Here is a 27948-nt window from a genome sequence, read left to right as displayed (position 1 = left end):
TAAAAAGATGGCTTGAAGCAAACTGTGAGTTTCCTTGAGATAAAGCCAAGACTTCACAGGGTACACAAGGCCAGCCAACAGGTTCCCGAGCTAAGCAGAAGGCGCAAACTCTCCCTACCCTGTGACAAGTAGGCTGGAAAGAGCCAAGCCAGGGGACGGGGCATGACATTGAGAGGGTGCTGCAGCTTGCAGAGCAGGAGGGACCTGAGATCTGCACCAGGGCCATGACAGCGCGAAGGGGAAGAACTGGCCCAGGTGAGATCAGCTCATATGGACATAGGACATGCCATGCACCTGGGGCCCAGGTAAGATCAACTCACCTGTGGACAAAGGACACGCCAGGCAGGAGGGGCCAAGGTGAGATCAACTCACATGGACACAGGACACAGCAGGCACATAGAGTTTGCAGAGACTTCCAAGACTAAGAAGATGGTAGCACCCTTGACTCAAAACAGGAAATTCAGGAGGAAATGACAGAGAATTGAACAGAGGAGATGGTGAATTAGGCTCCCATTAAAAGCCAGGGGACCGGCGGGCGCCATGGCTCACTAGGCTAATCCTCGGCCTACATCGCCGGCACCCTGGGTCCTACTCCCAGTCTGGGTGCCGGATTTTCACAAAAAGTGAAAAGTTACATCAATTTAATATAAGAGAAAAATGCAACAAAAAATATTTAATTTTGTCAGTGTTTATTTGAAATACACTTAATTCATCATGTGTTAAATTGATGACAAATGAATTAGGAAGTTATTTTTGACAGGATAGAGGTTTACTAACTTAAAAACATTTTACATTACTATACCTTCAGTAATGATCCCGTACAGTGCATTTGCATGTATTTTAGAAGGTTACTAACTGAGACCCGCGCCGCAACTCGCTTGGTTAATCCTAGCCTGTAGTGCCGGCACCCTGGGTTCTAGTCCCAGTTGGGGTGCCAGATTCAGTCCCGGTTGCTGCTCTTCCAGTCCAGCTCTCTGCTGTGGCCCAGGAATGCAGTGGAAGGTGGCCCAAGTCTTTGGGCCCTGCACCTGCATGGGAGACCAGGAGAAGCACCGGGCTCCTGGCTTCAGATCAGCAGAGTGAACCAACGGAAAAGGAAGACTTTTCTCTCTATCTCTCTCTCACTGTCCACTCTGCCTGTCAAAAAAAAAAAAAAAAAAAAAAAAAAAAAAAAAAAAAAAAAAAGCCAGGGGACCTCAAACGCTATCTTTCGGTATTCTACTTTTCTTTGTGAAAGACACGATTTGGTCTATTTCCAACATGATCCATACTTTAAAGGCAGGGCTAGATTGTGGAGGGCGGTGAGTGGAAGCAGACCTGTGTTCCGTGGAGAACTCTGTAGATCCCAGGTGTTTCAAGTCCTTGTGTGCGTGGGTATGTAAGTGTCTGATAAGTAAATCCCAAAGATTTCCTCATGCGCAAGTCAGAGATGATGCCACGCGGAATGTTTGTAAGCAAGAAGAGAATGACTGGGTACCAAAATCCTTTCTAAGACCCAGTTAAACTCTTTCAAATTCTAGGTTAATAGGGTAGGTAATGCATATAATACCAATTCTAAAAAAACTCTAGTAGTTGGCGTTGATGTGGTATTTTATTTATACCTATGTCTTCCTTTTTTAATTGCTTTACTTTTCTTGAAGATCTTATTTATTTCTTTGACATTGAGAGTAACACACAGAGGAGATGAGAGGGAGGGAGGGAGGTAGAGAAAGAGAGAGCGAGAGTGAGTGAGAGAGAGAGAGAGAGAGAAAGTCTTTCATCGGCTGGTCCATTAGCTAATTAGCTGCAATGGGCATAGCTGAGAGTATCTGAAGCCAGGCGCCAGGAGCCTCGCCGGGATCTCCTCATGGGTGCAGAGGCACAAGGACTTGGGGCATCTTCTGCTGTCTTCCCAGACCCCAGCAGAGAGCTGCATCGGAAGTGGAGCAGCCGTACTCGAACCGGCGCCCTTATGGGGTGTCGGCACTGTGGCAGTGCTTTACCTGCTCCCTCACAGTGCCGACCCTCCCGGAAGCCGTTTGCATGGGATCCAGCTGCCTGCTAACAGGCCTGGGAAAGCAGAGGGAGACGGCCCAAGGACTTAGGCCCCTAAAACCAGAATGGAGCGCCGGCTAAATTCCCTGGCTTCTGCTTCAGCCCCTGGCTTCTGTCCCAGTCCTGGCCTTTGTAGCCACCTCAGGGGTGCACCCCCAGATGGACGATCACTCAGAGAGAGAGAGAGAGAGCGCGCGAGCTGGCGATGCCCCCTGCACTGCTTCTCTCCCCAAGCGGCTGCAATGAATGGCCAGCGCTGGGCCAGGCAGAAGCCAGGAGGCAGGAGGCAGGAAGCAGGAGGCAGGAGGCAGGAGGCAGGAGGTCCATTGAGGACTCCCACGAGGCATGGAGGTGGGGTCCAGAGAATCTGGGCCATCAGCATCTGTGTCCCTGGTAGCAGCCTGGAGAGGCTGGAGTGGAAGCGGCCCTGGGGCTTAGGACGCTGGATGCAGCAGTGTGCAGATGCATCCCCTGGGGTGCCATGGTGACAGCCCATGTGGAGTGCGCCTGCGCCTGGTGCTATGACCCGGAAGTGCACCCACACGCTTGGCGCCGACTGCCCCGCGGTGCTCCGCTGGGAGTCAGCGCCGCATCTGCTTCTGCCCGAAGCCTGCACAAGCCACACGGAGAGGAGCCGTCCTCGACGCGGCTGGCTGAGCTTGAGGGAGACCCAGCAACCCCAGGGTCAGACCAGCATCAGAGAGGCTGTATGTGGGAGTCTGCCGCACCGTTTCCCAGGTGCATTGCTTTTCTTTGGCCCCTTCCGGAAGCAACGGCCCTCACGGACCTCTGTGCACCCAGCAGACTGGGCCCCCTTGGAGGTGAGTGATGCGCAGCTGTTGCGGTTTCCTGCTGGGCGTCCTGGCTGCTGGCGTGCCTGTTGCTCTTGGGTCCCGAAGGCGCGGGTGGAGTCGTGGTCGTGCAGTGCGGACGGTCTGGAAGGGTCCCCAGGGTGCGAGCAGCTGTGCGAGAGCAGAGGTGGCTGGGTCTCCTCCCGGAACGGCCTTGTGTTCTTGTCTGTTTGCTTTTCGAGGGCCCAGCCTCCCTGCTCTAGACCTGTGAGTGTTGTCGGGAGGAATGAGAGCGAAAGTGCGTGTCTGTGTCCTGGTCTAGGAGAACAGTTTCGGGTTCCTGGCATTGGGTGTGATGTTAGCGCTCTGTTGGTATTTCATGAAAGAGCCTTGTCAGGCTGAGGTGTACCTTTTGTTCCTAATTTCATGATTCGTATTTTAGTTCGCAAAAGTCGTGGACCTTTTTGTGAAATAAGTTTTCTGTGTCTATTGGCATACTTTGTGGGCTTTCCCCATGTGTGCTCTGTTCTGGGATCGATTGATTTTGTATGGTAGTGGTCCTTGCATTCCCGGAGTAATTCTCAGTTATGCACAGTGTGCTAAGCTTTGGTTGTACTTCTGGGTGGCATCTGGTCATATTTTGTTGAGGCATGTGACACATTCACGACGGATATGTGTGTGCCATTTTCTTGATGATGTGTGCTTGTTTGGGATGTTGGGAAAATGCTGCTCTGATGGAATGAAATGGAAGGCTTTTCCTCTTCATCTCCTTGTTAGAAGGGTTTGTGAATCACGGATTTTAATTATCTTTTCCTTGGGAGTTCTCACCAATGGAGCCATCTATCTGGTCCTGGACTTTGTTCATGTCTGTTTGGTTTGTTTGTTTCAGTTTCCCTGCTACTACAGTGTCTTTGGAAATTATAAGTGTATTCAGGGTTTCTTGTTTTACTGTATTCAGTTTTAGTGGCTTGGGTCTTTCTGAGAATCAATCCACTCTATCTAGGTTGACGGAATCCTTGTGCCTTGGTTTTTCCCTAGTGGTTTTGGATTATTATTTTTGCAAGGTTGGTAGCGATGTCCTCTCTGTCATTTCTGTTGTCAAGTCACTTGAGTCTGTTCTCCTTTTTCCTCTGTTTCCTGTGGATAAACGTTTTGTCAAGTTGACTGAGTTTTCAAGCACTCTAGTTTGGTCCCAGTGAATGTCTTTTGTGATATTTTCTATGCTGTTGGGTTGATTTCCATTTGAATCTTTTTCCTCCTTCCAGTTTCCTAAGATGTACTTTGATGTTCTATTGTTTTAAGGTAGGTAAAATTGGGTTTATGGATCCAATGTCTGTATTCTGTAATATATACCTGTAGAGCAATACAATTTCTCACGTGAGATTAGTCCTGTCAACATGGAAAACTATATGGGTGTACCCACTGCTGGGAACATATTGAAGGAAAGAAGTTATTGTGTAGACAGAGAGGCTTTCACAGGCCTGTGCTTATTGCAGTAGGATGCACAATAGGCAGGCTATGCAGTCTGTGTATTCGTGGATGGTGTCCATTCCCATAATGGCTTTATTCAGTCTTCAGGTGATGGGCGTGTTGACTGATTGCATATCTTTGCTGTTGTGAATTGAGCTGTAGTAAATATGGGGGCATAGATAACTTTTTGTATGCTGATTTCATTTCCCTTGGGTTTATACCTTAGGTGGAATGGCTGGCTCATATGGTATGTCTGTATTCAAATTTCTGACTTATCTCCATACTGTCTTCCACAGTGGCGATACCAGTTTATAATCTGACCTGCAGTGGATTAGGGTGCCTCTTCCCCCACATCCTCAAGGCTGTTGTAGTATCGATTTGCATTTCCCTGATGGCTAGTGATCCTGAGCATTTCTGTATGCGTTTATTGGCCGTTGAGATTTCCTTCCTTGAAATATTTACCTGTTGAAGTCCCTTGCCCATTTCTTGATGTTTTGTTTTCCTGGTGTTGAGTTTCTTGAAAGTGTCTGGTAGTTTATTCTTTATCAGTTGTGCTTTGCAACTATTAGTTTGCTTCTTCACTTTGATGAGTGTATCTTTGGCAGTGCAGAAGCTCTCATTTTTTTTTTTTTGGTGTCCTCTTCTATTTCATTCTTTAATCTTTTGTGATTCCCAGATATTGAACATCCTTGTTTAAGTTGATTCCAAGATCTTTTATTTTCTTTGTAGCTATGTGAACGGGATTGGTCTTTGAAGTCCTTTCTCAGCCATGACATTGTCTGTGTATACAAATAGGCTCCTGATGTTCTCTGCTGCCACTTTACCACACTCTACTCTGAGTTTCAATACTGTCTTAGTGGAGTCTTTTGTCCCCGCGTGTACACATTCCTTCCAGGGAGATGAGCTGTTACACTGCACTGCATTTCAGGACCAGGATTGTCTAGTGATTTAACCCTTTACTTATAATTTACCAGCAACAAGTCATCCTTTGTAGACTTGGGAAGATGTCAATACTCACTCTTGCTTAAATAGTCCCAGATTCAGAAAAGTCTACTGTTTGTTTAAGCTTTCCAACAAATGTCCTGTCATCCACGTGTGCGAGGGTGTGTACACAGGCAGACACATGCACATATGTAGCCACACCCGCACACAATCCTGGATGTCTTTTTTCTTCAACAAGAAGTGCTGACTCCATGCCAGCATGATTGAAGATTCATGCAGGTTTTGACTGGGCCAAGCTTCATGGGCTGTGTCTTTTCCCATGGATGCTGGAGCTCAGCCTGGGCGCAGGGAGAAGCCGGCAACCACAGGCAGAGCTGAGCGGTCCCTGCCTCATCATGCAGTGCTACTCGGTGTTAAGATGCTGACACCACTTTTTTCAGGGGGAGAATGAGTGACGTGTGCCCCACAGTTGACTTCTGTTTCTCCTTTTTCCTCTGGCCGCACGTCCCTCTGTGGGATTTTGAGAGGCTGCATTCTTCATTCTGTCTGATAGCACAGAAATACAGAGAAGAAACAAACAGGAAGGGCCGCCTGCGAGGCAGGGCCTGGTCTTGAGTCTGGTGTCTGAGCTGTGTAGCTTTCTGTGATACTGCAGCCACAGAGACGGCTCACTGGCCCTGCCCACTGCTGCATGCTGTGTCTTAGCCATAAAGGATTTGGTTGTTTGGCATTAGATGGTCCCTGAGTGTGGCACTGTCTGTGACTTGCACACATCACTTAAGGCACAGTTTCCTACAACATAAGCAGAGTGTTCGGTGTCTGAGTTTCCTCATGCTGGCCTCCAGGTGTGAGCCCTGGAGTGTCACTGACATTCTGGCCTTGTGCCAGCAGTTTTCACACCTCTTCTCATGCTCTGCTCCTGCCGCACGTGTATGGGGGATGGCCCGGCCCCTTACACTCCTCAGATTCCTCAGGGTTTGCTTTCCCTCTCCTGGATGTTGCTGTTGCTGGGTTATCTGCAAGTGACCAGCTGCCTCACTTGGCTTGAGCGATTTGACTGCTGGGGGCTTAATGTGCCTCCTGGATACTCACCGGGATCTAGTCTTCCCCTCATGCAGTAATTCCAGAATGAGTAATTCCCCAGAGTGTCTGAAGAGTGACTGCTGTGTCACCACCCCTGTGAGTGGGGACAAGAGCTGAGGTTTGCTGCCCTGGTCTGCTGGTACCTGGGAGACATCAGAGATATTCAGGTCAGATTGATCTGTCTTTCTTTCTATCTATCTATCTGTCTGTCTATCATCTTTCTATCTTGCAAAGAATTTCATTTATTTACTTTAAAGGCCGAGTTACAAAGAGAGGGGAAAGACAAAGAAAGAGATCATATGCTGGTTCACTCCCCAAATGGCTGTAATGGCCAAGGCTTGCCAGGTTGAAGCCAGGAACCTGGAACTCCATGCAGGTTTCCAATGTTGTGCAGGGGCCCAAGCATGTAGGCCATCCTCTGCTGCTTTCCCAGGTGCATTAGCAGGGAGCTGGATTGGCAGAGGAGCAGCCAGGACTTGAACTGGTAGCCATATGGGATGCCTGCACTACAGGCAACAACTTTACCCACTATGCCACAGGACCGGCCCCTTGAACTCTTTTTTTTAACTTTTATTTAATGAATATAAATTTCCAAAGTACGATTTATGGATTACAATGGCTTCCCCCACATACCGTCCCTCCCACCCACTACCCTCCCCTTTCCCACTCCCTCTCCCCTTCCATTCACATCAAGATTCATTTTCGATTATCTTAATATACAGAAGATCAGCTTAGTATACATTAAGTAAGGATTTCAACAGTTTGCTCCCACACAGAAACATAAAGTGAAAAATAATAGATGATTTTTTTTAAATGATGATGAAATCAGATCAGACCTATTGTCATGTTTAATCCCAGTGAGAGTCAAGTTGGGAGTTGATAATTTTTTTTTTTTTTTTTTTTTTACAGAGGATCAGTTTAGTATACATTAAGTAAAGATTTCAACAGTTTGCACCCCCATAGAAACACAAAGTGAAATATATTGTTTGAGTACTCGTTATAGCATTAAATCTCAATACACAGCACATTAAGGACAGAGATCCTACATGAGGAGTAAGTGCACAGTGACTCCTGTTGTTGACTTTACCAATTGACACTCCTGTCTATGGCATCAGTAGTCTCCCTATGCTCCAGTCATGAGTTTCCAAGGCTATGGAAGCCCTCTGAGTTCTCCGACTCTTATCTTGTTTAGACAAGGTCATAGTCAAAGTGGAGGTTCTCTCCTCCCTTCAGAGAAAGGTACCTCCCTCTTTGAAGACCTGTTCTTTCCACTGGGATCTCACTCGCGGAGATCTTTTGCCAGAGTGTCTTGGCTTTCCATGCCTGAAATACTCTCATGGGCTTTTCAGCCAGATCCGAGTGCCTTTAGGGCTGATTCTGAGGCCAGAGTGCTATTTAGGACATCTGCCATTCTATGAGTATGCTGAGTATCTCACTTCCCATGTTGGATCACTCTCCCCTTTATTTATTCTATCGGTTAGTGTTAGCAGGTACTAGACTTGTTTATGCGCTCCCTTTGACACTTAGTCCTTTCATTATGATCAATTGTGAACTGAAATTGATCACTTGGACTGGTGAGATGGCATTGGTACATGCCACCTTGATGGGATTGAATTGGAATCCCCTGGTATGTTTCTAACTCTACCATTTGGGGCAAGTCAGCTTGAGCATGTCCCAAATTATACATCTCTTCCCTCTCTTATTCCCACTCTTATGTTTAACAGGGATCACATTTCAGTTAATTTTCAACACTTAAGAATAACTGTGTATTAATTACAGAATTAAACCAGTCATATTAAGTAGAACAGACAAAAAAAATACTAAGAGGGATAATGTATTAAGTTGTTCCTTAACAGTCAGGGCTATGCTGATCAAGTCACCGTTTCCCATAGTGTCCATTTCACTTCAGGAGGTTTCCTTTTTGGTGTTCAGTCAGTTGTCACCGATCAGGGAGAACATATGGTATTTGTCCCTTTGGGACTGGCTTATTTCACTCAGCATGATGTGTTCCAGATTCCTCCATTTTGTTGCAAATGACTGGATTTCGTTGTTTCTTACTGCGGTATAGTATTCTAAAGAGTACATATCCCATAATTTCTTTATCCAGTCTACCGTTGATGGGCATTTAGGTCGGTTCCAGGTCTTAGCTATTGTGAATTGAGCTGCAATAAACATTAGGCTGCAGACCGCTTTTTTGTTTGCCAATTTAAATTCCTTTGGGTAAATTCCAAGGAGTGGGATGGCTGGGTCGAATGGTAGGGTTATCTTCAGGTTTCTGAGGAATCTCCAGACTGACTTCCATAGTGGCTTGACCAGTTTGCATTCCCACCAACAGTGGGTTAGTGTCCCTTTTTCCCCACATCCTCGCCAGCATCTGTTGTTGGTAGATTTCTGAATGTGAGCCATTCTAACCGGGGTGAGGTGAAACCTCATTGTGGTTTTGATTTGCATTTCCCTGATTGCTAATGACCTTGAACATTTTTTCATGTGTCTGTTGGCCATTTGGATTTCCTCTTTTGAAAAATGTCTATTGAGGTCCTTGCCCCATCTCTTAAGTGGGTTGTTGGTTTTGTTTTTGTGGAGTTTCTTGATCTCTTTGTAGATTCTGGTTATTAACCCTTTATCTGTTGCATAGTTTGCAAATATTTTTTCCCATTCTGTCGGTTGTCTCTTCGCTCTCCTGACTGTTTCTTTTGCAGTACAGAAACTTCTCAATTTGATGCAATCCCAATAATTAATTTTGGCTTTGACTGCCTGTGCCTCCCGGGTCTTTTCCAGAAACTCTTTGCCTGTGCCAATATCTTTCCTCTTCTTTTCTTTTGTCTGACTGTATCGTTTCCTGTTCTCTGTCTTCTAAGTCCGATATTCTCTCTTCTGCTTCACCCATTCTGTTTGTAAGGCTCTCTATTGTGTTTTTCATTTGATCTATTGAATTCTTCACTTCAGTCACTATCCCAGTTTCCTGTTGTACTAGTTGTTTCGTTTCATTTTGATTCCTCCTTAATATTTCATTTTCACAAGAGAGATTTTCTATCTTGTCCATTAAGGATTTCTGTAGTTCAAGAATTTGTTTTTGAGAACTTCTTAATGTTCTTATCAATTTTTTGAGATCTGCTTCTTGCATTTCTTCTATGTCATCATCCTCATAATCTTGAATTGGGGTGTCTTTTTCATTTGAGGGCTTCATGGTGACTTCCTTGTTTTTATTACCTTGGTTTTTGTGTTTGTTATTTGGCATATTGGAGATATTTGGTTTCTTCACTGTGGTGCTTTTTCTTGTTATACTATGACTCTAGATTAAGTGGACTATCTGTTTTTGATGGAGCCTTAGGGCTTGAGATGGGTGTGGCCTGAGAGCTCTGTTTGGTGTGCCAAAGGTGACACTCCCAGGTTAGGCGTGGTAAACCTCTCTCTCTCTCTCTCTCTCTCTTTTTTTTGATTCAAAAGGGAAGTTATTCTGCACAGCTGAACGAAGTTGGAGGTAGTTAGCAGGCAAATGATATACCCACAGGAGCCAGAGATCAGAAGCTCTTTCCCAAGGACCACACAGGGAATCTGTTCAGCCCTCAGAATGGGCTCAAATTCTCCTTCAGTCTCCCACTGGGTTGCCAAAGTTACGGAATTGTAGCGTCTCTGGAGAGTGCTCACATGAATTCCGTGAGTTCTCTTCCCCACCGTCTCTTTTTTCACAGTCTCAGTTCAGTATTACCACAAATTTACTAGGTCCTAATCTCCTGTTCATTTGCTCTGCCCAGAGTCAGGGTTTTCTGCTAGGCTCAGGGCTGGTGCAGACCTGAGGTCGCTCTGCTTATGACGTATGTCCAAGATGGTGCCTGCTCTTTTTCTTGCTCGCCCTTGAGAGGTGAGCGGAGAGAGAGAAACCCGTGTCCGTACCATAACCTTTTTTTTTCCTTTCTCTCTTCCAGTTAGCCTGGTGAAGTTCCCCCCCCCCCCTGGGGTCGTTCCCTCTAGTCTCCTCTCTCCACTTGCCTGCCTGAGTCTCGGGCTATTGAGGTTCGGCTCACCTCACGTTCCAGCGCTGGTGTGTTGAGTCTGCCGCTGGTGTCCCGAACTGTGGGCTCCCGCGCTCTCCACGCAGGTCTGCTCCCCTTCCAGTGCCGATGTGTGGACTCGGAGCCCTGGACGTCCCAAGTCTCCCCGCTGTTGTCTGTGTGGCACGCACTCCCCTTCGAGCACTGGCGCGCAGAGCCTGTGGCTTGCGCAGCTCGGTCCTGCAGCTCTGCTTCCGCGGCTCGGTCCCGCGGCTCGGCTTCCGCGTGGTGGGCGACCTTGTTCTCCCAGTAGGTCCTCCGATTCACGGCCACTCAATCCAGAAGAGTTTCCTCTGCAATATTTTCCTGGTTCTTTTTTCTGAGGCTACCGTAACTCCCCTTTTATTAAACTAAATTTTCCCGGACTATCGGTGCGCGCCCTCACTATTCCGCCATCTTGGCTCTGCCCCCCCCTTGAACTCTTTTAAAAAATATTTATTTAATTTTATTTATTTGAAAGGCAGAGTGAGAGAGACTGAGAGAGAGAGAGAGAGAGAGAGAGAGAAATATTTCATCTGCTGGTTCACTCTCCAGAGGGTCACGATGGCCAGAACTGAACCAAACTGAAGCCAGGAGCCGGCTGCTTCTTCTGGGTCTCCTACATGGGTGGCAGGGACCCAAGCACTTGGGCCATCCTTTGCTGCTTTGCCAGTCCATCAGCAGGGAGCTGAATCAGAAGTGGAACACCTGGGACTCGAACGGGTGCCTATATGAGAAACTGACGTCACTGGTGGAGGCTTAGCCTGCCATGCCACAGTGTCGGCCCCCACCTTTCTTGAACATTTTAAAATCGTTTTCCTCTAGTGAGTTTCTTAGCCTACATTCAGAGGCTCCCTGCCCACATTTCTCCCTCTGTTCTCCCCTGGTGCCCACTGTGCTTCAGGGACTGTGATCTGTGTCCTCATGGGGCTGAGAATGTGGTACCAAAGCTGGACAGGGGCAGGTGCAGCATGTCCTGTGCAAGCAGAGGGACAGGATGGGGCTGTCCAGGGAGGGGTTAGGTGCTCCACTCCCCTTCCCCACCATTGCTGCCTCTGCCTGTCCAGGTGTCTGTCCTTTGCCATCAACTGTTCGTCTTTTGCTGGGTGAGCCCACAGTGAGTGTCTCCCACTGCTGGTGATGCCTGTGCCCTGGAGACTGCAGGATGAGTTGGACCCACCTCTGTGCCACTAGGCTCCATGGCCTCTACACTCACACTTGCTGGGCTCCACTCATTCCTGGCTGTCCTCTGTGCATGCCCAGTTCTGTCCTCTCTGCAGCCCAGGCCACGTGTCCCCTCCCGAATGCTTAGCTTCCCCATCCAGTGGAATGAATTCCACCTCTGCAGCCTCACATGTTCTGCTTGTCCTCTGTTGCAGAGATGCTCACCTCACTTGGCAACAGTTGAACGTGTGTGCACCACATTTACATGCCAGTCGCCACACTAGGCATGTGCTTAGCACATAAACACTGCTGGGTCTTGCGGTGGGGTGTAGGAGTCAGACCCGCTCACCTAATGGAATGGAGCTCTTGTTATACATCCTGTGTTTCCTGCTATGCACCACTTGCCACAGTGAGTGGATTTCTGGGTGTGCCTCCCAGAAGGACCTGGAAACTCCTGAGTGACTAAGAGCCCTCCATCCTGCTGGCCCACTGTGTGCCAGATGGCAGTGGCTTTCTTCCCAGGGTCATGATGGAGAAGTTTGATCTCAAAAGAAAGTGGAAGGCCTTTAGGCGCACACTGTGGGGCTTGCTAATTTCCACTGGTTGGGAGTACAGATGGGACCTAAGTGAGCAGGGCAGAAGGGCAGGAGAATGCAGGATGCCTGGCCCTGCAGCTCGGAGACCACTGGCTGCCAGATTCCCAGGCGGTTATCCCGGGATCTCGGTGTACCACACTCGTGTAAAGAATAACAATTCAGGCCGGCACTGCAGCTCAATAGGCTAATCCTCCACCTGTGGCGCTGGCACACTGGGCTCTAGTCCTGGTTAGGGTGCCATATTCTATCCCGGTTGCTCCTCTTCCAGGCCAGCTCTCTGCTGTGGCCCAGGAGTGCAGTGGAGGATGGCCCAAGCCCTTGGGCCCTGCACCCGCATGGGAGATCAGGAGAAGCACCTGGCTCCTGGCTTCGGATCAGTGCAGTGCACCTGCTGCAGCGGCCATTGGAGGGTGAACCAACGGTAAAAGGAAGACCTTTCTCTCTGTCTCTCTCTCTCTCACTGTCCACTCTGCCTGTCAAAAAAAAATTACACTTGAAAGAATGGTATCGTTTCACGGGGTTGTGGTCAGGGTTGGACAGCAGAGTACCGGATGCCATGTGGACTTGGTGCCCTTCTTAAGATGGGATGGGGAGCAGAGCCCATGCAGAAGTCAGGGAGAAAATATATACACCGATCTTAGCAGGTACCTGCTCAGGGGAACATGCAGACACCAGCTGCCTGGCTCTTGGTGTTTTGGTGACAGCACTTCGCACTGAGCCCATGTTTGCCCCTTCTCCTGCACTTCCTTTGGGGTTGTGGTTGGCAGGTGCCTCCTGCAGGTCAGCAACAGTCAGGGTTTATGTTCCTCGCACCTCCCTTCTCCGCCATACACCACCGCCTCTCAGTCCCCCTGCCCCTAGGGCTCTGTGGCCTCAGTCCCAGAGTTCATCTCTCCAGTGAAGCACTTTTGAGGAAGGAAAAGCCCTCTGGACAGGCGAGGAGAGTGCTGTAGCTGCTTGTAACATGTAGCCCTCCGCCCCACTAGTTATGGATTTCTGATAGGCTAGATGGGCAGCTGCCAAGTCTGGGACCCAGCAGTTCAAGCCAGTGGGCAATGAGTCTTCCTTTAGTTCTGGGCCCCCAGATGTGAGCAGTGAATTCAGCAGGCAGTTACTGTCCCCGTTCTCTATGATGCAGTGGTGGTGATATTTACATATTATTCAGATTCACGGGAGCCTCATCTCCATCTGGTCTATGTTGGCGGCTTCCACTGTGCAGTCAGAGACCTCTCCCCTGACCACTCTCGAGGGCAGGGGTCACATCTTCCTGGTCTCTTTGTCCTCAGAACCTTGCCTCATGCCTGCCATGAGGCTCCTCAGCGGCTGTGCAATGAATGCTCCTTGCACGAGTGAAATGGGGAATGTGGAATGTGAGAAGCAAACCTCACTGGTGCCCAGGTTTTCTCATCCATCTTCCCAGCAGTTTCTGGGTGCCGCGTTGCTATGCTAAGTCTTCGCATTGCTTCATGTTACCATCATGCTGACTCTGTTACCACCTCCTCTGAGGACAGGTCATCTTGGCTGACAGAGAACTTGCAGCCCTACCTGTCCCGAGAGCTGCTGAAGGGCAAAGCTGGGCTTCACACTCAGGTGGGCAGATGCCAGAGCTCCCATACTTGAGTGTTCCATGTTGTTTTCTGCATGCCCTGCATGAAGTTCCCTTGTACAAAGCCTCCACTTTGGAGTTCACTCCGGCTCTGGTCAGGGCCTCAGATAGGTGGGAGGAGGCCATTGCCATGCAAGCGCTGACTCCTGGTTCCATGACTTACCAGCTGCTTGGCTTTGGGCAAATTGCTGTAAATCTCTGTGCTGTAATTGGTTCTTTTATGACTTGGGATGGAGCACCTCTGTTGGGAAGCTGCTAACTAGGCAGTTGCTCCAATTCCTGCCCTGCTTGCCTGGGGCTGTTCCTGCTGGATGGTCCCTCCGGATGGTCCCTGCCTTGCCAAGTGAGCACAGTAGTGGTATGGAGAGGCAGAGCTCACCTAATTAGTGTGGGTGGGCTAGTTTGTCCTTAGCCTGACCAAATTCTTTGTAGGCATCTGATTGCCTGCCAATGCACATGGCTGCCACAGAGTTAATCCACTGCCCCAGGGAAGTTTATTCAGCTGGCTGAGAGGAGCCTGGGACTTGGGGACACATAGTTCCTGTGATTTGCTGCCCCTGTAATCAGGAAACATTACTGCCACATCGTGGGGCACCATGAAGGCATGTGCATTGGCTCAGAACCCACCTCTCTGTCAGGTGGGCCACAGGCCTTGGTGTGGTTGGTCTTGCATGTGGATGTTCAGCCAGGACCCACAGGCTTCTCCCTGCATGAAACCAGGTTAAGGGGGCAGGGGCCTAGACTTAGAGAGCTATTAGCGCAGATTTATACAAGTGTGTGTGTGTGTGTGTGTGTGTGTGTGTGTGTGTGCAGGCTCAAGGGGACTTCCCAAAGCTCATGGAAGAACAGAACTAAAAGTAATTTATTTGGTGCCAAACGTTTTTGAAATCCATGCATGCTTTATTCATAATGTACATTTCTCATGAATGATTTGAAGGTCCCTCATATGCAAGCATTTTAATCTTTTTTGGCATCAAAATAAACTTACCCTTTAATTCTATTTTCTGTGAACTTCTTGAAGTATCCTTGTGTGTATTTCTTTATAAAAGCATGATAAAAGCTCATTGCAGAAAATTCAAAAAATACAAAACCATTTGAAATTATCCATGATCCCATGACTCCAAGCAAACTAATATTAGTGTATAGATATGTTTTCATTTTTTCTACTTGAGTACTTTTATGCATTTGAAATTACATTGTACGTTCAGTCTGGCATCCTGGTTTTTTTTTTTTTTCCGTGTAACTTGTTTCCATCTGTTCTAATTATAAACTGAATTATAAACCGAACACTGTGACCTGGCCCACGTTATTGTCACTTGTGTCTGCTTCCCCATGCCAGGTCCTGTTCATGGCTGGAGGGGCAGAAATCTGGTGGCAGCTAGTGCTAGAGTGCGCCTGCTGACTGCTGGGCCGGGGTCCCACACTCTGCAGGGCTAGCTCATCCTCACACGGCCTTGGGGAGGGACTACTCACTTAGGACAAGGAGAGAGGGGTTTTTGAGGCGTGGGAGGAATCATTAACACTGCCCAAGTGCTGTTCTAGTCCATGCTGTGTTCTAAGCACTTGGCTTCTATTACCTTGTTGACCTGGCATGACAGCAGATCTTACAGATGGCTAAACTGACAGACACGGATGTTTGGTGGCTCACTTAGGACATGCAGCCAGGGCTGGCAGGTGAGGAGAGATGCCCTGTCCTGAAGCTGGTGCTCCTAACCCTCATGGTGCCTGCCTCTCTCCAGGCAGGTGCTGGGTCTCAGTGTTTGGGGGCTGGTGCCATCCATTGATTGATTGATTGGTAGGAGAATGAGTCCCTTGGATATAGTGTCCTACTTGTCAGGGCATGGAAGGGTTGTGTGTATGTGTGTGGGGGACAAGGCCCACAGGAACGCAGCCCATGAGTGGGGCTGTGGAGGACAAGTGGGACCCCTCTGTGGAGACAGTGGGCCTGGCCCTCTCAACAGAGGCAGCAGGCTGTGCTGGTGGAGGAGAGTTGGCGACATGTGGGCCAGAGTGCCCTCCTGAGGCCCCTCAGTGTGTGTGCTCCTCCTGCTGCAGGAGCGCTTGCTCAGAGCCTGCCCATGCTTCCTGCCCATCCCCGGCTGTGTGAACCGGGCAGCTGACATAGTGGCTGCCATTTACACAGACTGTGCTCTAGAAACAGCTTGGAGAGGATGTTGGGAGGTGAGGTTTTGCAAGGCCTTGGTGTCTTGTCTGACATGGGCTGTGCTTAGGAAGGGGGTGGCTGCTGGTGTGGCTCATGCATAGGCCACGGGGGCAGTCAGCTTGCATTTCCTGTGTTCTTGGGGTCTTGGAACTGGCCCTAGTAAGCAGGGTCCACTTGGCTCTCTGTCACCTGGCATCTCTTATCCATTCCATTCCTGAATGGATTGACCGGGCTAAAAAGCAAAAAAGTGGAGTTCATTAAAATCCATGTAATATCTTTATAGACTTCCTGGATTGCTGGAGGGTCTCGGTTCCATCCGTGGTGCGGGAGGAATGGCATAACTTCTGCCTGGAGCTGCTACAGCACCCAGAGCAGGTGTCCCAGTGTAGTTTGGACCTCAGGGCTGCGGTGCAGACTGGAGAGTAGGAACACACACAGGCTTCAATGATCTTTGTGGGCTAGGGCAGTGCCTTGCCCACTAAGGATGGCTGCTGTGAATGTCTGAAGTCCCCACGTGCTGCGGCTACACAGGAGACAGACCACAAAACCAGTGTGTGAAGGCGGTTTTGAGCATGACATCTGTTAAGCTGTGCCACATACCAAGATTGTGCTGGACACAGCACAGGTCCAGAATCCTCCTCCTTCTAACCATCGCTGGCTTCTCTTCCTCCCCTCAAGTCTCTCTGGGAAGGTTTCCTAGTTCTGCATACCTGGACCCTAGGCTCTGCAGTGCACTGCCCAGGAGCCATGACTGACCCACCCTGCATGTGCTCGGTGTGTCTGTGTCATTCTGCTGGCTGGCCGAACACTGGACCTCACTGCTCAGGGCTGTGCGGCATCTGTGCTTGCCCCTGTGAGCAGGAGGGCAGTGGGGCTGGGAGCTTCTCAGTGGAGCAGAGTTGGAAGCTGACCTTGTGGCACAGCCATTGGAGGTTGTCAGTTTTCCCAGGTGTGCTGGCTGCAGAGAATACTGGGCCCTGGTTGGATGTCTCACATCTCACTCCCAGTTACTAATGAAGGAGGGATGGCCGCTTCCCAGGCCACACTGGGTGTCCCCTGTGTCTCTTCCTGTCCTTCCATAGGGTGCCTTGCTGTGAGTGATGATGACCCCACTCCATTCTCTGCAGAGGTCACCGTGTGCAACCTCTGCACCAGTCCCCGATGCAATGATGATGCCCCCTGCCCTGTTCTCTGCAGAGGTCACCATGAACAGCTTCTTTTTTTTTATTTTTTGACAAGCAGAGTGGACAGTGAGAGAGAGACACAGAGAGAAAGGTCTTCCGTTGCCATTGGTTCACCCTCCAATGGCCGCCGTGGCCAGCATACCGCGCTGATCCGATGGCAGGAGCCAGGTGCTTCTGGTCTCCCATGGGGTGCAGGGCCCAAGCACTTGGGCCATCCTCCACTGCACTCCCTGGCCACAGCAGACAGCTGGCCTGGAAGAGGGGCAACCGGGACAGAATCCGGCGCCCCGACCGGGACTAGAACCGGATGTGCTGGCACCGCAAGGCAGAGGATTAGCCTAGTGAGCCGTGGTGCTGGCCACCGTGCACAGCTTCTGCCCCAGCCCCCGATGCAGTGTCTGTCTCCCCCATGCTGTCTGCAGACAAACCGCAGCTCAGGATTTACCATTCTGCACGGTGCTCCAGGCCCAAGGCTGCTTCCTCGCTGGCCCTGCCTGAGGCTCTGCTCTTAGCTGTGTGTTTCTAATTCTGGATTCCTTTCTCTGAAGCAGTGTCCCTGCTTAACATGGGTCTGTTTCCCTCACAGCAGTACAATACAGAAAATGTTCATGGTGGAGAAACTTAGCTTCACTTGCCAGAGCCACAGGCCTTCATTTCGTCTGCAGATCCCGCGGCTCCCCAGGAGGGACGGTGGCCTGGCCTTGGGCCTGTGCCTGGGTGTGACGCATTCTCCCTCCTCTTTGTGCCTCATGGCCTCTTCTGATTCAGGGCTTTTCCTAGGACTTTGCTTTCTGACATCTTGAGTGGTTCTCACTTTTGTTTTTGAGCGTGTGCCAGAATTTCCTAGCTGGGTTGGTGTCAGTCTCATTGTGCCTCTGCTCTGCCATCACCATCAACATCGCTATTGTTGTTATCATTGCAGAGAAACTGTATGGCAACTTCCTGAGCTGGAAGCTGGAAGAAACCCTTGCCCAGTTCCCCCTGCAGCCTGGGCAAGCAGCCACCTTCACTGTCACCATCAAAGCGAGCCTGGACTTCTCCTGCCAGGAGGGTGTCCTGCAGGACCTGAGTGACGGTAAGTGGCTCCCTCATTTCTGAGAGCTCACCTGCTCCCAGGTGTGTGTTGTAGTCAGCTCTCTGTGGCACCCACCACCGGTCATGTGACTCGCTCAACCGAGACCTTGCCCCTGCACTTGGTTAGCAGCGTGACTTACTGCAGGCACATTATAGAGACAGTTTCTCAATTCCCACTCTTGACCATCTTGTCCTGATGTGCTAGGTGGTTGTCCTGAGGGAGTGGAATGCTGTGATTTTTCCCCCAAGTGTACCTGCTGTTTTGGTGGGACACACAGTGGTGATGATGGAGTTCTCCCATCTGGTGATGCCAGTAAGGAGACAGAGCTGGGGGCAATGGGAATTGTATCTGCTGCAGCACCAGGCCTGGCCGCGTGGGGACGTGAGTTCACGGGTTAGCTGTGTCAGGTTGTCACATGCTCTTATGGAGGCCTTGGGGGTGTGTTAGTCAGCTCAAGCTACTGTAACAAATGCCACACCTGGCCTGGCCTGACCACAGGCTTTGATTTTGATGGTTCTCAGCATTGCAAGTCTGACCCAGGTGCTAGCATGGTTGGGTCCTGGTGAGGGCGGCCATCTTCTTGCTGTGTTCTCATGGGGTGGAGACAGATCAGCTCTCTGGTATTTCTTCCCCTTTCTTTTATTTTTTTAAGATTTATTTATTTACTTGAAGGGCAGTTATGGGTGTGGGATGAGGGAGACACACAGGGACACATGTACATGCCCACACACACACAAACACACAGAGAGGGGAGAAGAAAGATTTTCCACCTGCTGGTTCACTCCCCAAGTAGCCACAATGGCTGGGACTATGCCTGGCAGAAGTCAGGAACCTGGAAAACCATCTAGGTTTCCAGTGTGTGTGTCAGGGGCCCAAGCTTGGGCCATCTCCTGCTCCTTTTCCAGGCATGTTAGCAGAGAACTGGATCAGAAGTGGAGTAGCCAAGACATGAACTGGTGTTCACATGGGGTGCTGGGGACACAGGCGGTGACTTAACCACCTGTGCTGTAACACCAGCCCCAGTAAGAACATTTCAATCCTGTGTTTTAAGGACTTTAGAGTCCTCGTATACAGTGCATGACTTTCATCTCCATGAACATGCTGTGAATGACAGACCTTCCTGTGGGTGTTTTGAGTCTGGGTATTCCTGGGTGTGTTGCAGCTGCTGTTCCTTGTCCATTCACCTGCCAAGAGGCATTTATGCATTTCCATTGTCTTGGCTGTGGTGAGCAGTGCTGCAGTGGACATGTAAGTGAAGACATGGCTCTGCCATATACATATATGTATTCTTGTATATATCACATACACACATATTCACATGCACAAATCACATACATATACACATGCATATCACACACATACATGTCACACACAGATATCACACACATGTACATACACACATTACATACATGTACATATACACCTTACGTGCACATGTACATAAATCCAGATGTGGGCTGGTGGGGTCGTGGGAGAGCTTGAGTTGTTTTTAGCCTTTAGGGACCCTCCGTGCTTGTTTTCAAAATGCTGTACTGACTGACGTTCCCCTGAGAAGTGTGCTAGATCCTTCTTTCTGCACCTGTGGCCTGGGTCTTTTGGTAATAGCGAGTCTGGTGGAGTGACATGCTGTCTTATATGGTTTTATTTTTATTTATCTATTTTAAAGCTATATATGTTTATTTGAAAGTTAGAGTTGGAAGAGAGAGGGAGGGACAGAGCGAGGGCTCTTTCATCTGGTGGTTTGCTCCCCAGATGGCCGCAATGGCCAGAGCTGTGCCAGGCCAAAGCCAGGAGCCAGGAGCTCCTGGATGCAGGGGCCCAAACACGTGGGCCGTCCTCCACTGCTTTTCCCAGCTCATTAGCAGAGAGCTGGATCGGAAGGGAAGCGAATGGGACAAAAACCAGTGCCCATGTGGGATGTAGCATCTCAGGTGGCAGCTTACCCACAGTGTCACAACACTGGCCTCTCTGTTGTGATTTTAATTTGCATTTCTCTGATAATTGGAGATGGTTACTTGTATGTCTTCTTTCGAGAAGTGTCCATTCAGGGGATGTTTTCTTGTTACTGATTCATTTGAGTTCTTTGTATTAAGATAGTAGCCCCTCACCTGATAAATGATTTCAAATATTCTCTCAGTGTGTGCATCAGTTCTCTACTCTGTTGCTTGCTTCCTTTGCTTGGAGAAGGATTTTCTTGTATGCAATCTCATATATCTATTTTTTGATTTTGCCGCCCATGCCTTTGGTGTCACATCCAAGAAATTACTGCTCAGATGAATGCCATGGACCTTTCCCTCTGCATTCCTCTAGTCATTTTAGAGTTTTGGGTCTTATGGTTAAGAATTTATTTACTTATTGGGATATGTGTTTATGTATGTGTGAATGTGTACATATATAGACATCAAATCTCTAGAAGAAATCACTATCACAGGCATTTTTCTTTTATTTTATTTTATTTTATTTTTTTTTAATTTTATTTTTGACAGGCAGAGTGGACAGTGAGAGAGAGAGACAGAGAGAGAAAGGTCTTCCTTTGCCGTTGGTTCACCCTCCAATGGCCGCAGCTGCAGCCGGCGCACCGCGCTGATCCGATGGCAGGAGCCAGGATCTAGGTGCTTTTCCTGGTCTCCCATGGGGTGCAGGGCCCAAGCACCTGGGCCATCCTCCACTGCACTCCCTGGCCATAGCAGAGAGCTGGCCTGGAAGAGGGGCAACCGGGACAGAATCCGGCGCCCCGACCGGGACTAGAACCCGGTGTGCCGGCGCCGCAAGGTGGAGGATTAGCCTATTGAGCCAAGGCGCCGGCCTATCACAGGCATTTAATTTATTTTCATCTTATTTGAAAGTCAAAGGAGGTTGAGAGAGAGATAAAAAGAGAGAAAGAGAGAAAGAGAGAGAGAGAGAAAGAGAGAGAGAGGGAGGAGAGGGATCTCCCATTTTCTAGTTCACTCCTACAATGCCCAAAACGGCCCCAGGGCTGAAACTAGGAATTAGGAACTAAATCCAGGTATCTGACATTGGTGGCAAGAACCCAGTTATTCGAGCCATCACCACTGCTTCCCAGGGTCTGCCCTGGCAGGAAGCTGGAGTCAGGAGCCTGAGCCCTGATGTGTGACATGGGTGTCCTAAGCACTAGGGCAGATGCCATCCTTTAGAAGGTGTGTGGCACAAGGACCCTGTCTCGTTCTGTCCTGTGTTCCCAGCGTTTTGGCCGTGACAGGCAAAGGGCTTTGTGTCTTGTGGTGTGGATCATGAACGGGTCCTCTTTCTCCTGCTTCTCCCCTGAGTGGGTGGGTTCTGAAGTTGTGTTCCTGTTCTTTCTTGTGAGCATGTCCCCCTCAGAATTGCCCCCAGCTTCTCTGGGGAGTTGTTGAAGATCTCAGAGTTCTCATCCGCGCGTCTGTGGCTCAGCTCCCTGCATGGCCATTCCATTTGCTTTCCTGTAACAGGGAGCTTGTTGGGGTCTCTCCTGCTACTCTGTGTTGGGCAGCTGGGGCTGCTGGAGCAAAGCACCACAGGACAAGTGGCTCAGGCAGCAGAAATTGCTTTCTCACGTCTGGAGACTGGGAAGGCCGAGACCACAGTGCTGGCAGAGTGTGTTTCCCGCTCGCTGTGTCCTCACTTGGAGGAGGCCGGGGGGAACTCTGGTGTTTCTACCTCTTCTTATCAGGGGGAGACCCCACCCTCCTGAGCTTAGCCACCCCGGCCACCACCCAAAGGCCTCGCCTCCTCATGCCCTCGCCTTGGGGTCCAGGGCCTCAGCACCTGGATTTTAGAGGGACAGACAGTTCAGTCCACGGCAGCCTGCATAGAATTTGCTGTCTCTCTGCAGTGTTTGATGAACCATCAGGAAGTTCCTTCGGCTTGTGCTGGTGCTTAAGAAAACAATTTCTTTATGTTGTTCACAAGCAGGCTTAGCACTGGGTGCGTTAGCAATGGAGAAAGTCAAGGGGATGTCTTACCAGGCTTCAAGCATCAGATGCGGTGGATTTTCTCGGTTTGTGCGGTGCTCTGTGCCTCTGCACTGCGTGTTCCTCTCAGTGGGCAGTGGGTAAACAGATCCCGAGTTCTCCCCGAGAAGGGAGTTGGGCATAATGAGTGGTGCCCAGGGCCAGGGTCCTGGGCAGGCTCAGCAGTCAGACTCCCAGTGGGGATTATTTGTGAGCAGCAGGGGGCAGTACCACGTGTAATGTCGTTGCCTAGGAACAGCATACAAGCTTCCAGTGGACATCTGAGCTCTGTGGGTTTTGGTGGCACCTTCAGTGTTCGATACTGACCTGCTTGGTGGTGTCTTTGCCTTGGTGTCTGTCATGGGAGAGGCTCAGGCATTCCCTCTGCCATCCTAAGTGGAGAACAAAGTGGCAGTTTGTGGCTCACATGTGGGAACACCTTCCTCTGGCTTTTGAAATAAAAGCAAATCAGAACTAGCATTTTGGATACCCTGTGGTTTGTAAATGCAATGAGGGAGCCACACACCTATGTGGGACAGGACATGTGTGTGTGTGTGTGTGTGTGTGTGTGTGTGTGTGAGGCCCCCCTTGCTGATCATGGTTAACAGAAGTGCAATGCTGATTGTTTGCACAGAAAAAGGCAGAACAGGCCAGGGTCATGGGAGAGCAAGATGGAAACCCAAGGACCATGGGGATTTTGGTGCAGGCTGTGAATTATCACTTGCAGTTCCACCTGTGCAGTCACGAGGCCACTGTGAAGCCCTCGTCTAGGGAAAGCTTCAGGCTCGGGGGCAGAGGCTCATCTGTGGTTCCTGCAAGCAGGAGCTGACCCTGCAGTGGCTCTCAGTCTGCCCCTCTCAGAAGCATTTAACTGGGGAGTTAACTCCATTTAACTGTGGGCCCCGTTTGCTCCTTGGCAAGGACTCACACGAACTCAGGCTTCTGGAATGAGGTGTTGCTGTTTGTTTTGCAGTAGGAGGTTGTGCTGGGCTCTTTCTTCCTGTGATTCCTGTTCACTGTCCCACCAACAAATACAGCAGAGAGCAGGCTGCTGGATGTCGTGGAGGCATGGGGGGAGTCCCTGGTGCTGGACGTTGTTAGGTGCCCACCAACTCTGTAAGGTAGATACTGGTTTTCAATCACTGCTTAATAGAAACAATTAGAAAGACTGCTCTTACTTAAAAATAGAAGAGAAAGAACAATCCAGTGCTATGCACTGTCCTTTTTTTAAAAAAAAGATTTATTTATTTGAAAGTCAGAGTTACAGAGAAAGGTAGAGACAGAGAGAGAGAGATCATCCATCCACTGGTTCACTCCCCAGATGGCCGCACGGCCAAAGATGCATGCTTTGCAACTGTTAGTTGACCTCTACATTTTGCTGAGTGTCTCTTTGGCAGTGCAGAAGATTCTCAATTTGTTGTTGTTGTTGTTGTTGTTGTTGCTGTTGTTGTTTGGTGTCCTCTGATAGAAAACTAGGAGCTTCATCCTGGTATCACAGGTGGGTACAGGGCCCCAAGGACTTCGGCCATCCTCCACTTCTGTTCTGGGAAAGATTGATTTTTTATGGTAGGCATCCTTGCATTTCCAGAGTAACTCTCAGTTGCGCGCAATGTGCTAAACTTTGGTTGTGCTTCTGGATGGCGTCTAGTCATATTTTGTTGAGGCATATGACACATTCACGATGGATATATATATATATATATATGCCATTTTCTTTATGATGTGCTTGTTTGGGATGTTGGGATAATGCTGGTCTGATGGAATGAAATGGAAGGCTTTTCCTCTTCATCTTCTATTTGGAAGGGTTTGTGAATCACGGATTTTAATAATCTTCTAAATGGAAGTTCTCACCTGTGGAGCCATCTGGTCCTGGACTTTCCTTCATGTTCTTCATGTCTTTTTTGTTTGTTTCGGTTTCCCTGCTACTACAGTGTCTTTGGAAATTATAAGTGTATTCAGAGTTTCTTGTTTCACTGTATTCAGTTTTAGTGGTTTGCATCTTTCGGAGAATCAAGCCACTCTATCTAGGTTGACCAAATCCCCGTGCCTGGTTTTTCCCTAGTATATTTGGTTTATTATTTTGGCAAGGTTGGTAGTGATGTCCTCTCTGTCATTTCTGTTGTCAAGTCACTTGAGTCTGTTTGCCTTTTTTTCCTCTGTTTACTGAGGATAAACGTTTTGTCAGTTTCACTAAGTTTTCCAGAACTGTATTTTGGTCTCACTGAATGTCTGTTGTGATATTTTCTATGCCGTTGGGTTGATTTCTGTTTGCATCTTTTCCTCCTTCCTGTTTCTTAAATTTACTTTACTGTTCTAGTGTTTAAGGTAGTTAAAACTGGATTTATAGATCCGATGTCTGTATTCTGTAATATATACCTGCAGAGCAATACAATTTCTCATGTGAAATTGGTCCTGTCAACATGAAAAACTGTATGGGTGTACCCACTACTGGGAACATATTGAAGGAAACGAAATCATTGTGTAGACAGAGAGGCTTTCGCAGGCCTATGCGTATTGCAGTAGGATGCACAATAGCCAGGCTAAGCAGTCTGCAGACGCATGTATGGTGTCCGTAGCCCATAATGTCTTTATTCAGTCTTGAGGGGATCGGCATTTTGGCTGATGGCATATCTTTGCTCTTGTGAATTGAGCTGTAGTAAATATGGGGGCAGAGAGAACTCTTTTTTTGTATGCTGATTTCATTTCCCTTGGGTGCATTCCCAGAGCTGGAGTGGCTGGCTCATATGCTACGTCTGTATTCAGATTTCTGACTTATCTTCATACTGGCTTCCACAGTGGTGATACCAGTTCACATTCCCACCAGCAGTGGATTAGGGTGCCTTTTACCTCACATCCTCAAGGCCATTGTAATATCGGTTTGCATTTCCCTGATGGCTAGTGATCCTGAGCATGTTTGCATGTGTTTGTTGGCCATGAAGATTCCCTTTCTTGAAATAGTTTGCTTGTTGAAGTCCCTTGCCCATTTCTGGAGTGGGTGGATTGTTTTGCTGTTATTGAGCTTCTTGAAAGTTTCTGGTAGTTGATTCTTTATCAGCTACATGCTTTGCAGCTGTTAGTTTGACTCTTCATTTTGCTGAGTGTCTCTTTGGCAGTGCAGAAGCTTCTCAATATGTTGTTGCTGTTGTTTGGTGTCCTCTTCCATTTCCTTCTTTAATCTTTTGTGTTTCTCAGATATTGAGCACCCTTGGTTCAATTTATTCCAAGCTCTTTTATTTTCTTTGTAGCTATGTGAACGGGATTGGTCTTTGAAGTCCTTTCTCAGCCATGACATTGTCTGTGTATACAAATAGGCTGCTGATTTTCTCCCCTGCCACTTTACCACACTCTACTCTGAGTTTCAATAGTCTCTTTGTGGAGTCTTTAGGATCTCCTATATAGAGAATCATGTCATCTGCAAATAGGGATAGTTGGACTTCCTCCCTCCCAATTTGTATCTAACATTGAGGAATGAGAGAAAAAGTAGCAACATGATAATGTGCACGGAGCAAATGTCAGCAGTGACCTCCGATGCTACCTTTCTGTATTCTCTCTTGCTTTGTGGAAGACACGATTTGGCCTGTGTCCAACATGATCCATACTTTAAAGGCAGAGCTAGACTGTGGGGGGCGGTGAGTGGAAGCAGACCTGTGTTCCGTGGAGAACTCTGTAGATCCCAGGTGTTTCAAGTCCTTGTGTGCGTGGTTACGTAAGTGTTTGAATAACTCAATTCCAAAGATTTCCTCATGCGCAAGTCAGAGAGAATGCCACGCAGAATGTTTGTAAGGAAGAAGAGAATGACTGGGTACCAAAATCCCTTTTAAGACCAGTTAAACTCTTTTTCAAATTTGGGTTAATAGGGTAGGTAATGTAAATAATACCAATTTCTAAAAACAAAAAGAAACTCTAGGAGTTGGCCTTGATGTGGTTTTTTATTTATAGCTCTGGGTTCCTTTTTTAAATTTTTTTTTTACTTTTCTTGAAGATCATATTTATTTACTTGGCATAAGAGTTACACACAGAGGGGTCTTGAGGTAGGGAGGGAGAGAGGGAGGAAGGGAGGGACTGTGTGTGTGTGTTTAGAGAGAAGTCTTCCAGCTGCTGGTCCACTACACAATTGGCTGCAATGGGCAGAGCTGAGAGTATCTGAAGCCAGGAGCCAGGAGCCTCGCCGGGATCTCCTCATGGGTGCAGAGGCACAAGGACTTGGGTGTCTTCTGCTGCCTTCCCAGACCCCAGCAGAGAGCTGCATCAGAAGTGGAGCAGGCGTACTCGAACTGGCGCCCCTATGGGGTGGCGTCACTGTGGGCCTTGGCTTTACCCGCTACCTCACAGTGCCGACCCTCCCGCAAGCCATTCACCGTGGGATCCAGCTGTCTGCTACAGGCCTGGGAAAGCAGAAGGAGACGGCCCAAGGACTTAGGCCCCTGAACCCAGAATGGAGCAGCGGCTAAAGTCCCTGGCTTCTGCTTCAGCCACTGGCTTCTGTCCCAGTCCCGGCCTTTGTAGCCAGCTCGGGGGTGAACCTCCACATGGAGAGAGAGAGAGAGTGCGAGAGAGTGCTGGTGTGGCCCCCTGTACTGCCTCTCTCCCCAAGTGGCTCCAATGAATGGCCAGCGCTGGGCCAGGCAGAAGCCAGGAGGCAGGAGGAAGGAGTCAGGAGGCAGGAGCTGCAATTAGGACTCCCATGAGACATGGAGGTGGGGTCCAGAGAATGTGGGCTATCAGCTTCTGTGTCCCTGGGTCACCACCTGGAGAGGCGGGACTGGAAGCGGCCCTGAGGCTACAGACGCTGGATGCAGCAGTGTGCAGAAGCGTCCTGGGGTGCCATGGTGATGGCCTGTGGGGAGTGCATCTGCGCCTGGCGCTGTGACCCGGAAGTGCACCGGCACCCCTGGCGCCGTCTGCCCCGCGATGCTCCTCTGGGAGTCAGCGCCACGTCTACTCCTGCCTGAGAGCCCGTGAAAGCCATGAGGAGAGGAGCCTTCTTTGACGCTTCTGGCCGAGCCTGAGCCTGAGGGAGACCCAGCGGCCCCCGGGTCAGGCCGGCATCAGGAGAGGCTGCGTGTCGGAGGCTGCCGCGCCATTTCCCAGGTGCGTTTCTATTCTTCGTCCCTTTCGGAAAGCAACGGCCTTCGTGGACCTCTGTCCAGCCGGCAGACCGCCCCCCCCCCCCCCTTGGAGGTGAATGATAAATGGCTGTTGCAGTGTCCCGCTGGGGGTCTTGGCTGCAGGCGTGCCTGTTGCTCTTGGGTCCTGAAGGCGCGGGTGGAGTCGGGGTCGTGCAGTTCGGACGGTCTGGAAGGGTCCCCAGGGTGCGAGCAGCTGTGCGAGAGCAGAGGTGGCTGGGTCTCCTCCCGGAACGGCCTTGTGTTCTTGTCTGCTTTTCGAGGGCCCAGCCAGGAAAGGTAGGGTCCACCCTCTCAGGGACCTTTACAAGTGTCCCTATGCTTTCCACTATCCCAGGTCCACACCCCTGAACTATATGATGGAGGTGAAGCCTCAGGATTGTTGGCCAATGGGTGGAGTGGGGGAGTGGACGTTAGGAGTCAGCCCTCAGTCCAGGCCCCATGTCGTGCGTTGTAACCCACTCAGCCTGCCATGCTGCCCCAGGCACAGAGGCCAGTTTTTGTGTCCAGACTGCCATGCTGTGGGGCAAGACAGCACACTGGTGGGAGCTGCCCTTCCCTCCTCTGAGAGGGAGGCCTTGGACAGGAAGCTCCGCCACAGAGTGGGGGTGTGCTCTGTTTTATGAGCTGTGTAGCCTCTTCCTGAACTCGTGACATGTTCTGCCTAGGAGGGCTGGGTCTGGGGGCCTGTGTTTTTATCCAAGACTAATTTTCATGCACAGATACACATTC

The 27948-nt window shown here is 49.4% G+C and overlaps 1 protein-coding gene across 1 annotated transcript in view; it reads left to right on the top strand.

The window, feature by feature from the left end:
* Positions 1 to 27948, top strand: part of LOC127489780 (uncharacterized) — a 278910-nt gene that overhangs the window by 34016 nt on the left and 216946 nt on the right. The window contains exon 7 of the mRNA XM_070064726.1: positions 17988 to 18140. Coding sequence (XP_069920827.1) covers positions 17988 to 18140 — 153 coding nt within the window. The remainder of the gene's footprint in view (positions 1 to 17987; positions 18141 to 27948) is intronic.

Source organism: Oryctolagus cuniculus, chromosome 19, assembly GCF_964237555.1.
Source record: "Oryctolagus cuniculus chromosome 19, mOryCun1.1, whole genome shotgun sequence".
NCBI classification, from domain to species: Eukaryota; Metazoa; Chordata; class Mammalia; order Lagomorpha; family Leporidae; genus Oryctolagus; species Oryctolagus cuniculus.
This window is presented reverse-complemented; position numbering and strand designations above follow the sequence as displayed.